Raw genomic sequence first — 13,197 nt, 5'->3', positions numbered from 1 at the left:
CTCATTCTGAGCACGCAAAATGTGACAAAACAATGCACCACAGGCCTTCCCAAGTGAAGTATCAAATAGTGTAACCGACTTAATTTGATTTTAAAGTTCCTCCTATGGTATTTCAAACTTTGTCAATAATTACACACGCGGATATCTGGTCTGCAACCACGCGTCTGACAATCTGACATGTGACCTTTTTCTGCTGTTATTATAGATTCATTAGATACACAACATATCCAGAATAGTTAAACATTTGCAAAACAGTTTTAAACATCGGAAACGTCTTTGTTATTTCGTCTACAAGTGCATATATGCATCTCTGGATAATTGCTGGCGTATATTTTAAGCCGCTGGGTATTTAGTTCCTCGTTTTTTTGTACTGATATAGCCACTATATTCTGAGTCATCGACAAATAGCTGAAAGTCGATGTATTCTATTTGTATTCTGCATGTGGTAGCATCGCGACATGTCGTTTAGCCAACTTTAGACCAGACTTCACGATAGTGTAAATCCAGTGAAATCCCAGTGTTGACCTGGGGCTGGTTGTATAAAAGACTAGTTAACTTGTAATTTCTAGTTAAGGACAGAATTCAGATTGTCCAATCAAAATGTTTTGTTCACATTAACGTGTTCTAGGTTTAAAAATTTATTTAAATTACATCAATTAAATATTTCATATTTCTGATTTCTGAGATTTGCTTTAAAACTACAATTATAAATATAAGCGACCGATAATTATCGAGAAACGTGGTCTGAGTGTTGATTTTCATAGGAGTCTTAGGAGATATTTTTTAAGATCTTACTGTCAAGAAGGGAAACAAATTTCTCTAGGCTTACACAGATGGCTGTTCAGTAAAGATTCTCAGCAAATTTAGGGAATATTTTTTACATTTTATATACGACCGTAGAATGACAATTTAATAACTGACTGTTTCTCGAGGTTCATTAACTAGTTCGACAAACTGAGCAGGTCGCCATTTTCTCGCATTCCTCTATACCATACGCAAACAGTGTCACTAACTGTCGATGAACTCTGTAAAGAGGAAGGGAGCAAAGGATAATAAACTTTACAGACATAAAAACAATACATTTTCAGAAACAGACTAACTAATAAACAGAGCTTGAACATTTGGAAGAAATTTCCTCCGAAATGGCCGCTGATATGGAGAGGTCCGTTCAGTACTAATGGCGTATTTTATGAAATTCTTTGTTTCTTTCTATGGCAAATATGAGAGTAGCTGTACGCGAAAACTTGTGTAAACTCTGCTAATGAAACAGTAACTTCCACACTTACTAACATATGAGCTTTATACCATGAAGTGTATACAACTTACATACCTTACATGTATTGCGGGCTCGTCAATAATTTCACCATCTACATTCCATACACTATGACGTGATTGCGACCTTTCCTTTCCTCTCCTCTGTGTTCTCTGTGTTCGTCGTGTTAATTCTCCGCCACATTCCTGCCTGCTTGAACTAGCCCCCGTTTCTGATTCATCATCTTCACTGACCGCAGACGACACTGGACGAAATGAAAACTCTTTGACACGATGTACTTCCACGAAATCAAAATCCATCTAAAAGGTTTAGATGCAGTTCAGTTGTCATAAGCGTGCAAAATGTCTTGGTTGAAATTTATTACAGTAAGAAAACTACACACACAAAAACGCACAAATTCTGACAAACCCGCAGCAGACTTGCTACAAGATTGTTCCAAAAAGCCGACATCAAATATTTGCACTGCTTGACTGCTTGTTCCTGGCTTGTTCACAAGTTGCTACAAACGCGCAGCAGACTTGCTACAAGATTGTTCTATCAACTTATTTTTGTTATGCAATTCCACAACTTGTCAACAATTAATTTGTCAGTGACAAGCATGTAGCGACAATAGTGATAAAAAAACAACATTGTAATGTTACAACTTGTTAAAACGATGAATTTACACTGAACTTGCATCCCTCTTTCACCCCTATTGTCCGAAAGATCACAGGTTGTCCACCCCTGAACCAACTTCGCAAGCCAGGCTTTTCTACTTGCGCTGCACCACGGGCTCCACGGGCCGTAGAGCGTAGGTAGAAAAGCCCGGCTTGCGAGTTTGCCCCTGAACATCCCCATATATCGACCAACGATCTGTGGAGAGTTTAAATATAGCTGTAGATACAGAAATGGTTGCTTAACCCAACAAAGTAACGCTGTTTGAGCATATGTATTAATAATGTTTACTCACGTGATCAGCCCTTCCCGCTAAACGTATCATGTGATGTAAATATCGAACACGTGACGTGTGACGCACAACAACGAGATCAATGCAGCCGTCAGCAAGATGGGCACTGGGTGATATTCCCTCCGGACTTTTTTTATTTGCACAGCAATTTGTTGCTCCCATTACACTAATAAAACGCCCAGTTATACTGTGCCAGCCTGACGTCTCTTCTATAAAAACAATAGACCTTTCTCGTGATGACGTCAAACTCGAAACTTGATTTGTTCCGTGGAACTGAACCGTGTTTGACGTCATTATGAGATATCATTATTAAAAGTTCAGACACAGTGTTGTCCGAAAATCCGGTCATGCGCGAGGATGAGGGAAATTCCAAAAGAACAAGGTTTAATTGTCAGTAAGATATAAGTCTTTTAAGAAAAAGGTCGGACAGAATGTGGAAATTTCCTAAGCCCTGGTTTTGACCACGGGTCTCACGTAGGCCCGAAGTCGGGCTTAAGGCGGTTTACCTTCAACTCTTGCTTGCATATAGAAGCATCTCAAACCAAATGGAAATGTGCCAATAATTCATCATATTTTAGAAAATATTGTAGTTCAAAATGTATCTAAGGTATCTGCTTACATGACGGCCTATAATACCCGGTTCAAGATACCGCCGTTCAGAATAAACGTGAACTAAAACAGCGAGAACTAACCTGGTACTAGTTTACCAAACGATGGGTTCTGTGGAGGAAAACAAACACTGCAACTGCAGGAAAATAGTTGTAAGTTGATTTAGCAAGAACTTCAAGCTTTGCCATTTTACAAAAGGACAACATTTGATAACCTACCCAGTTCTACATTTATTTTTATCTTGGGGATGTCCTTGTGCGTCTGAACTAATTAAGTAAGACAACTCTCCTTCATAAAACCTGGTGAGGGAGGAAAATATTGTCAATTCATTGGTGATTTAAGTTACTGTACCAATGGTATCAGCACCACCCAGCCTGCTACCACACACCTTATTTTTTAACATTTTCAAGCAGATCTCGAGATTAGGTTAGGTTTCTTATGATATTCGATGATGACTTGGTCCTGTACCATTATATTACACAACACTGTAGCTTAACTTTATGATAGGTGTGATTAACCTGGAAAAATCTAAAACAGTCGCATGCAATCATGGAGACAACAATACCTATTAGCAAGAAATATCTTAGCACCAGAAATATCGTATCGTTTCACACCAGCCCATCGTAACTTTTCACTGTCCTTCATCACATCCCCGAAGAAACCATAGCCAGCAAACGAAACAGAATATCTCAATAATTCGCTGCCACTATGAATGGATGAAATGTCTAACGGTTGATCCTCTCCTAAAGATCATTAACAGAAAAAAATTAATAAAATATATATATAAAAATTAAGAAGAACAATGCTACGAAGAACAACGTTTAAGATTTGAGTTTGCCATGATGAGAACAAACTATAGCTACCCACCAGTTATGATCTGTAAGGCTGAGGTTACGGCATCAATACATCCAGTTGTACAGTAACACACACAATCTGTTGAACCTATTAATAAATTTATATATACACTTCAAAACCAACCAAAGATGGTATTACACTTAGTCAGTTCAATAGGGTAAACTTTCAGAACAAACAATCTACCAATTTGTGTATTAAAATAAAATAAAATATATTCAATTATATTCCACACACCAGCAGGTATTATTCCAAGTTTAATTTCAGGTTTCTCTGGATTAAATTCTGTTGAGGAAGATGCATGTTTGTTTTTGCGCATTAAAATACCATTCAAAATCTCACTGAACATTCCATCACCACCAACAGATATTATGCTGAAAGAAAGAATTTGCAAGTTTCTCAAAACTGGACAAAATAATAATAAACATTATTAATTCTTCATGTAAGTAAAAGGCAATAGGCTGACGTACATGACATGTTCCCGGGGGGGAACAGGCCAACAAACCTGCTTCAACACAACCCACATATTTTAATAGCTCTGTAAGAGCATGTGAAAGGTGGAATTAGGAGCCGGTTAATACTTCCTTTTTTTTAAACTGTCACCAAAGGGGTCATTTAATGAAGCAGGACTGAGATTGGAAAGTAAAAGTAAATAAAAAACCTTTTCAAGTGCTCGAGTCAAGTGCTACATAGTACATTCTGACTGCACTTCATTTGCTTTGTGACTAAATGGTAATCTCATTCCCAGACCTTTCTTTTGGTGGGTGAGAACCAATAGAGAACCACAACTTACTTTTAAAGAATTTTCAAATATTCACTTTCTATATACTCACCCATCATATTCTGTCAGGTCAGGTTCACTTGTAATAAAATCTTTGGCATGATCTGCTCTTGTTGTTTCTGCAATATATTAATTCTTTAAAAAATTGTCAACTATATTCATGCATTATGTTGAGCAGGGCATGCTAATAAAATATACATTTTGCAAAATTTTGCAATTTTTAGGTATATCACCTCTACTGTGCCTCTACAATATGGAAAAGTCAGAGGTATATTTGCAAATTGTAAATTTTAACTTTGCAGATTGTAAATTTTAACTTTGCAAAGTGATAAAAACCTACCAACAACTTCCATGTCTATCTTTGCTAAATGAAATAAAGGTTCCACTTTATTTCTAAAAATCTTTGGAGCTTGTTTCTTTCCGCCATACGGGTTGACAAAGATCAGAAGTTTTTTGGGTCTTTTAAAATCTATTGAGTGAAAGCTAATTGAATATAATTTGTAAAAGGTATGTTTAATTAAAAACAGCTTGGCGCCTGGATTGACTTCATCAATAATGGCACCGAAGGGCAAACTAGTTTTGTTCTTACTCTTGATACAAAAAACCTCTATGCACATTTGGTATTTGGCAAGTTTGCAAGTAATTCTCGTACAATTCAGTGCTTTCCTGTCTGCTTAAGAACAATATAATTTGGGTACCCTGTCAATGGGGCAATAAAGCTCTGTAGGGATAAAAAATAAATAAATAAATAAATACCTGTTAAAATATCTTGTATTCTAGAAAACCATTTACTGCCCACATCAACAGATGGACATTCAAACAAAACCTTTCTATGTTGCCATTTATGATTTCCTTTTTTGATGACAATATGAAGATGAAAAGAACGATAATGATTGACTGGACTGATTGTGTTTAGTTCAATGTCGTTTGGATGAACGCCAGTTTCTTGCTTCACATTAGGTACAATAGCCAACACTCGTTTTAATTTTAAAACATGGCAATGGTGAAAATGATCTGGAAAATAAAAATGAAAGGAAATGAATGAAAATAATTAGATGTTTAATAGATGATGCAGAAAGTTTAAGAATGTTTATATGTTAGATGAATTGCGCATTTGCGCTTATGCACTTCCTTTGTTTTTAGCTGATTTAGTAACAGTATTGCATTGTACGTGGAACACAGTGCCACACATTGAATTTTGACACATAGTATCACATTAAAAACGAAATTAAGAAGTGCATGGATTTAATTAATTTCAAATTCAAATTTAATAATGAAAATATACATAATAGGACCTTGATGTTATATAAAAAATGCAGTTAAAATATAGAACCAGCGAAGCAAAATCTACCTTTCTTTGTAGCACTTGTTTCACACTTGCACCAAGATAATGTTTCATTGCTTAATTTTGCAAAATAAGGTTTCTTATTTATAAAAACTCGTGAACTAAGTTCGGGATTCTGACTTGTATTTGAGTCATTTTCCTCCATATTTGTTTTCATTTTACAGGTGCGCGCGCTCTGTGAAAAGCCTGGTTCCGAATTGTTCTACAATAACAAATTATGATTTGTCGGATTTGAAACAATTTCCCTCAGAAAAAACATGATTTTCAAAACTATTGTTTTATCCGATCTTTGAAATCTTGGCCATGCCGAAAAAATGGATATGGATCTAACTGGAAAGCTATAAATCAGTGGCAAATTATGAGTGATGCGGCCAAAAATCGTGTCTTAGTTTTAGGAGCGCAGTTTAATAGTGCAGAGAAATCTGCTTCGTTTCCTTCACAAGAAAAGAAATCGTTTTGGAAAAGAAACACGAATAAATTGCCCGGAAGGTAGGGTATTTGTTAGATTGTATCTTTCTTTCTATGTACAGTACATATTTTGCCTATACTGATCTTTTTCTTTAATTAATATGGTCGAGAGATAGATCTTCAGTGAATTATTTCGCGTTGACTTCTGACCTTTACCATGCATTTCACAGTACACATGTACATTTGTTGCGATTCCTATTAAATTAACCTTACTAAAGTTTACTCCCAGTTATCCATAAGGTAAAATGATATATTATTAGCATCGTAGGAGTGGACGTTTTAACATGTTTAACTATTGATAAATATTGGAAAGCCTTATTGGTCAATGATCAATGAACGATATAAAGAGATGAAGGATCTTGCATAATTATTAATTATCGAAATCATTTCAGGCACATAGATGAAGCATAACTGTCTGTTAATGCAATTAAGCAGATTGCAGTAAATTGTTTATTTTATCATAGATGATAGAACTTTCCATGATTTTATTTTTCCAGCATAAAAGCTGTGCATAGCAAAAGTCAAGATCAACCAGTAAGTCCATCAAGCAGTGGCTCTCCTTCTCCCCCTGGGAACTCAGTATTAAGGTTTGTATGTCCATTTGGCTTATTTCTAGTTATTTTTAGCTTTCTTGCTGTGTTCAATGTTTATTCTTCTTGTTCAGTAACACAGACAAAATGCGAGGAAAAACTCAGTCATTTGATGATTTTTCGAGCAAGACACATGATGCATGGTGTGAGGATGATGATGATGTTGAAAAGGTTGGTGAGCGTGTTGGTTCTGTGATCATCCAAGAACCATCTGTGAAGATCATTAGAGGCGGTGATGTTCGCTCTGGTATCTTGTCCAGGATTAAAAAGAAAAATACACAAGGTATGTCACCATTGTCACAAGACCTAACAAAATCATTGCTAGCAATTGTGTTATATCATCCCTCTTATCTCCATGATCATTATTATTACTCTTGTTGTGGTCATATACCATACTTTTTCTTTATCCTATCCTCAGCCAATGATGTGAAGCCTAAAACGACATCATCCAGTTCAAACAGAGAATGTACTGTCCAAGCAAAACCCCTCCCTCTGCCACCACATGCAGAAATACAGTTGGAACTACAAGAACAAGAAATGTTAAAATTGGAAAGATTTGGAAAAATTTTGGCTGGTCCAAATACAGACTTAGGTATTAAAAGAAGTCAATATGCTTTGTCACAGGTTGTAATATTGTTGTTCAATCCTTAGTGTGTAATTATTGTTTATTTGTAGTAATTCTACGGCAGTACAGTTGGTCAGGCATACCAGCTCAGGTTCGACCCACAACATGGCAGCTCCTCTCTGTATGTTAAACAGTCTATTTTATTTTTGTCATATAAAAATAAAGTTAATTTGTAAATGCAATTCTGTTTTTTAGAAGCAATCTAAAACTAATGATTGTTGAATATATGTAATGATGATTCTGAATATCTTTTTATACAGGGATATCTCCCAGTGAATATAGACCGAAGACAGAGTGTACTAGATAGAAAACGACAGGAATATTACAATTTATTAAAACAATATTATAATACAAGACATGAAGATATACACCAAGACACATTTAGACAGGTACATCACATCACATCACATTTGGAAGCATAATACGTTTAATGGAGGTACTTACTCAAGCAAGTTAGTAAATCTGTGTGCATACAGCAGAACTGCTCAATTGCTAAAAGTAACTAAAAAAACTCTGGCAGTTTATTTTAAAATGTTGCTGATCATGAGAAAAATTGTTAGAAATGTAATGTAATGTCACTTTAGATTGTTTTGCAAATTAATGTTTAATAAACTCAGTCCAGCATTTCTGTCATATTTTCAGTCTGAAATGATGTTTTTTCTAGATTCATATAGATATTCCAAGAACAAATCCACTCATTCCACTATTTCAACAACCTGCTGTTCAAGAAGTATGGCTTCAATTAGTTAATTTAAATTTTTTTTTGCAATAATATATTTGATCTTACACTTATGTCGTATAAATAAAATTGTTTTTTATATTCTTGAAATTTTGCATGGGGAATTAACACATCACAATTTTTTTTAAACACAGCGCATTTTTTTTTGTATCCAGAGCTTTCTAAATATAACAAATATGCATACTGTCCCTACAAGTTGATGATTTAAATTTTAAAAATATTTTTCCACATTTAGACATTTGAGAGAATTCTTTATATTTGGGCAATACGTCATCCAGCTAGCGGCTATGTCCAAGGAATCAACGATTTAGTCACCCCATTTTTTGTTGTATTTTTATCAGCGTTTACAGGTAAACGAGCAATTGTCTTTCTATATATCTTTATTTTGAGCTGATATGTCCCACATAATTGTGCAAGTAAAGCTAGTAAATGTTGGTTGTAATGTTCAGATGGAGAATTGGAAACATATGATGTTAGTAAACTATCGAAAGATGCTCTGAATACGATTGAAGCTGATAGTTTTTGGTGTTTAGGAAAGTTATTGGATGGAATACAGGTTAATGTTTTTAACAATATGTTTTGTGGTTTAATCATAACTTACTTTTTTTAATTGAAATGTGAACACATGTATATGTAGTTACAAGGAGGTAGACCGTTCTGTGGCAGGAATTTCCATTGTCTTTCTCGAATGTAAATGAATCTTTTGTTCGATGGATTTTTTTTTCATTTATTGCTAAGAGTATCATCATAATAAAAACTAATCTCCAGTCACTGAGTCAGTATTTTCTTCTCATCTTCAGGACAATTACACGTTCGCCCAGCCTGGAATTCAGCACAAGATCCACGCATTAAAAGATTTGATCCAAAGAGTAGATGGTACTTGCAGGGACCTCGTATCTTTATTAATCATTGCTAAATCACAATTTGAAAACTTAAGGTGGCTCGATACAGTTTCTCGAATTTTTTTTTGGCTCATTTTAAACAGGGATATTAAGCACCTAAATATTTCACTATAAGGCTAAAAGTTAATATACTTTGCAGGAAACATATGTAGAGCGGAAATATTCTCAGAACCTTTGCCGGGCACCCGTTACCATGGAAACAGAGACGTTTCAAAATGGCCGCCAAACAAGGTTTTATCGTGTTTATATCACAAACGAGTTCGGTGACCCCCAAATTTTTTTGCATTAAACGTTTACGCTATAGATTATTTATCTATGAAAAAGTTTTAAAAAAATTCTAACATGGGGGAATTTTTTAATAAGCAAAAATAATGTTTTTGTAAATAGAAAAAATTCCCCATGTTAGAATTTTTTCAAAACTTTTTTATAGATAAAGTATTTATGGCGTAAACGTTTAATGAAAAAAAAATTGGGGGTCACCGAACTCGTTTGTGAAATAAATACGATTAAACCCTGTTTGGCGGCCATTTTGAAACGTCTCTGTTGCCATGGTAACGGGTGCCCGGCAAAGGTTCTGAGAATATTTCCGCTCTAGATATGTTTCCTGCAAAGTATATTAACTGTTAGCCTTATAGTGAAATATTTAGGTGCTTAATATCCCTGTTTAAAATGTGCTTCTAAAAATTTCGAAAAATTGTATCGAGCCACCTTAAAACAACAGATTTCGAAAAACAACATCTTGGTTAACACAAGAGACGGTTGTACTGAAAGGACTTGCCAATCAGAATCATGCATTTTTTATTGAACTACACAAAATAGGATTTCTAGTTACAACCGGCCCCAGATCATAACAATCCTTTGAAATAGAATGGAGAATTTGACGTCACCTCAACCAGGGGTATTTTGCAGGGGGGGTTTCTCGTAAAAATCCTGAAATCCGCCAAAATATCACTCAATATGCGCCTCAAATGGACCATCGCCTCGCTTAGTAATATGTGAGAGTGTGAAATGACCTTTAAGTTCGTGATTGAAAATACGTAAAATGTGGGGAAGCGCTCATCCAAGTGCCAAGACCTAAAATGCTCCTTTATGCTACAAGTTTTCCGTCATGCTCACTGATGCTTTCCGAAGATCATACAACATCTGTGATCAACTCTTACAAAGTTTATCTTCTTGTGTCTTTTAGCTCCGCTTCATGATCATTTAGTGAAGCACAATGTGGAATATTTACAATTTTCATTTCGTTGGATGAACAATCTCTTAATGAGGGAACTTCCCTTAAGATGTACAATACGATTATGGGACACCTATTTAGTAAGTGTATCATACATCAATCATCACATTCATCTGCTGTATCCATCAATATCCATGAGCATCACCCAATGTTTCACATTGATGTTTTAGTCTGAAGCTGAAGGTTTCGCCAAATTTCATCTGTATGTTTGCGCCGCTTTCCTTATGAAATATTCCAAACGAATTCAAGAGGAAACGGATTTTCAGGTAAATTCTTTTTATTCTTGGTTTTTCGTCTTTGATATAAAACAATAATGTGTGGTTATGAACATTCTTTACCATTTCTTTTTCAGAGTCTACTTATCCTACTTCAAAACTTACCAACTGGAAACTGGGGTTATAAAGACGTTGAACTGCTAGTAGCTGAAGCATTTAAACTGAAGTGCTTTTTTGCAGAAGCACCAAAACATCTACAGTCAAAATGACACGAAAAATATTTGCAAATTTACGGTAGTGAAAACGATGATAAAATTTTGTACATAAAATATCTTTCTGCGCAGAAATAAGGTATTGTTAGATTGCTGTGTTTAAAACATGAAAACGTCGGATGATGATAATTGCCATGGAACTTTAAGCAAATAGTTTGTTTAAATTGACACAGACAAGTTAACATCCGTCTGCTGTAGATAAGGGGATAGAAGCGGTCTTGTCATTTTGTGCAGCTGGCTTACGAACTGGTCTACGCAGCTGTTTTAGTTGATGAAGAAACAGAATAAAATTTGTTAAAGAAGTACACACTCTATTCTACACGTTTTTAAAACGAGGCTAATCTATTTAATACAGTTTTAGTGCACCACTGAAAAGACAAATCAGTCGCGCATCTGACAAATAGATATGCATGAATATGCATCTTACAATGAAGCTTCTAGCTACGGCCCTGTGTACTTTAGTTTAGGATATACTCTTCTATGATCCCCTAAAGATATAGCGTTGAGCTCAGGGCTTCAAAATTCTTTTTACAGGTGGTCGATCTATTTTAAATAAATGGTCGAAACGTCCCATTTGAGTACGTCTTTTAATGATGTCTTTCTAAGTTCTGTTTAACTTCCGAATGTCAAACGTGTTTTTTTTTCCCGTATCATATTTCGGAACAAGCTTGCCTATTAGAACCACTTAGAACTAAGTTTTTGCATTTGAATATTTTAATTAAGGTCTGGCGTATCATAGCATCCCGAAAATAATACACAAAGAAATTTGCAGCACCATTACAATATGTTATGCTTGTTGTAATGCTGTTGTTTATACTCCAATTCCCATCAAAAATATCATCTAGGGCAAACCATTGCTTCACAAGAAACGGCAACCACACGATTACAAAAAGCAGAGTCACCAGAAAAATTGTCCGCACAGCTTTCATTTGCAAGTAAAAATATTTCTGCCTTTTCCATCGAGTTTGTCGACAAATTTTTAACTTGTGTATTTTTGCCACCAGGAAGATTTTGTAATACAAAAAGGGAACAACTGTGAAAGCAATTGTTACGTGTGAATAGAGTACAATATAATAAACATAGCCTGGTATAAGAAAAGTATAGGTCTCTTTTGGAGTTCTGAACGTGAATTGCACTAAACCAAATATTAGGACTGCCATGTAAAGCCACGCACAACAGCAACAAAAAACTGAACGTGGTTTCGTTATGATTGTTTCATACGAATATGGGCGTGTGATAGCTATGTACCTTTCGCATGCAATAAGTGTGATGTTTATGAAAGCTAATAGTGTAAAACCAAACCAAATGGAATCAGCAGCGATGTTTAGATGTTCTCCAAATGACCACGTTTCATGATGAGATAAAAATATCATGGACATCGGAATAGAAAACAGACAAATAAGCATGTCACTGAAACTCATATTGACGAGAAAATAATTTGATGGAGTTCGTAGATTTCGATTCTTTAGTATAACAACACATACTAAAACATTCCCAAGAACTGTGGAGATGATCAAAAAGGCATAAAAAGCAAACCAAAAGATTTTTACTCCCGTTAAAGAAAACTGAGAAGTTACATTCGACATATCGCCTGCCCATCAACTGAAAATCTCATTCACACATTCTGTGCTTCTATATCTTTCGTAACCAATCTTTGAAGTGTTGAAACTTCTGTTTCTTCCCGTTAACGATCTTTTACCTTTGAATTATCACTGTGTTAATAGATGCAGTCAATATCTTTTATGATATCCAATTGGGTTCACCGTGAATTTCCTCTGCGATTTGATTAATTGTTTATATTAGCTCGTAAATAAGTAGACACGTTTTGCAGAAATTGCAGATAGAACATAAAAATATAGGATATAGGATGATATGACTAATTCATATTTAATGAAACATGTAATATATGTAATAAAGTAGACACTGTAGACTGAATGGGAGTAAGATCATTCAGGCAATTACCTCGCACATTGAGTAAAAGCTGCTTTCTGATTGGTTCTGAGTAGGAAAGATCTTTTCGAGTCACCTGCAGACGTCTGAACTCTGAACCCACCTGCAATAGACCTGCTTACGTATGTTATGTGAGGTGACTGGTGAGTTGAGAATTTTCAAGATGGCAGCCGAATGTTGGGCAAAACTTATTTACATCGTTAAAGATTTCAAGCTTCAATTTATGCTTAAGTTTGTTTATTTGTATTGCTACAGAAATGTTGGTTTACAAAAAAAGAAAATGAAGAAATACTACAAATTCTACAATGTTAAATTAACTTCCTGGACACCTTTTCTCGAATCTAACAAACTTGCAGAATTTTACGCATCTCGAGAAGTTCCGCTGATGTTTGTTAG

The 13,197-nt window shown here is 35.1% G+C and overlaps 3 protein-coding genes across 3 annotated transcripts; 1 reads left to right on the top strand and 2 right to left on the bottom strand.

Moving 5' to 3' along the window:
- Nucleotides 1-667: 667 nt before the first annotated feature.
- LOC114521793 (ceramide kinase-like) lies at nt 668-5,952 on the bottom strand. The gene is made up of 12 exons (XM_028542333.1): nt 5,813-5,952; nt 5,218-5,475; nt 4,802-4,930; nt 4,514-4,580; nt 3,918-4,054; nt 3,696-3,770; nt 3,394-3,571; nt 3,047-3,127; nt 2,912-2,964; nt 2,223-2,428; nt 1,331-1,572; nt 668-1,025 (listed from the first exon to the last, which is right to left on the bottom strand). Exons 1-12 carry the CDS (start codon nt 5,949-5,951, stop codon nt 938-940), a joined length of 1,653 nt encoding a protein of 550 aa, XP_028398134.1. The 5' UTR covers nt 5,952; the 3' UTR covers nt 668-937.
- A 71-nt stretch (nt 5,953-6,023) lies between these two features.
- On the top strand, nt 6,024-11,384 carry LOC114521887 (TBC1 domain family member 22B-like). Its single transcript, XM_028542462.1, has 13 exons — nt 6,024-6,295; nt 6,772-6,861; nt 6,939-7,147; nt 7,283-7,456; nt 7,540-7,610; nt 7,750-7,878; nt 8,154-8,219; nt 8,464-8,578; nt 8,678-8,784; nt 9,029-9,104; nt 10,317-10,444; nt 10,535-10,630; nt 10,717-11,384. Exons 1-13 carry the CDS (start codon nt 6,165-6,167, stop codon nt 10,846-10,848), a joined length of 1,524 nt encoding a protein of 507 aa, XP_028398263.1. The 5' UTR covers nt 6,024-6,164; the 3' UTR covers nt 10,849-11,384.
- Nucleotides 11,385-11,476: 92 nt separating this feature from the next.
- LOC114521930 (adrenocorticotropic hormone receptor-like) lies at nt 11,477-12,437 on the bottom strand. Its single transcript, XM_028542505.1, has one exon. It carries the CDS (start codon nt 12,435-12,437, stop codon nt 11,502-11,504), a length of 936 nt encoding a protein of 311 aa, XP_028398306.1. The 3' UTR covers nt 11,477-11,501.
- Nucleotides 12,438-13,197: the final 760 nt, after the last annotated feature.

This window comes from Dendronephthya gigantea, unplaced genomic scaffold (genome assembly GCF_004324835.1).
Source record: "Dendronephthya gigantea isolate DGI-Jeju-01 unplaced genomic scaffold, DenGig_1.0 000021F, whole genome shotgun sequence".
In the NCBI taxonomy this organism is placed as follows: Eukaryota; Metazoa; Cnidaria; class Anthozoa; order Malacalcyonacea; family Nephtheidae; genus Dendronephthya; species Dendronephthya gigantea.
Note: the sequence above shows the minus strand (reverse complement) of the source record. Positions and strands in the feature narration are given on the sequence as shown.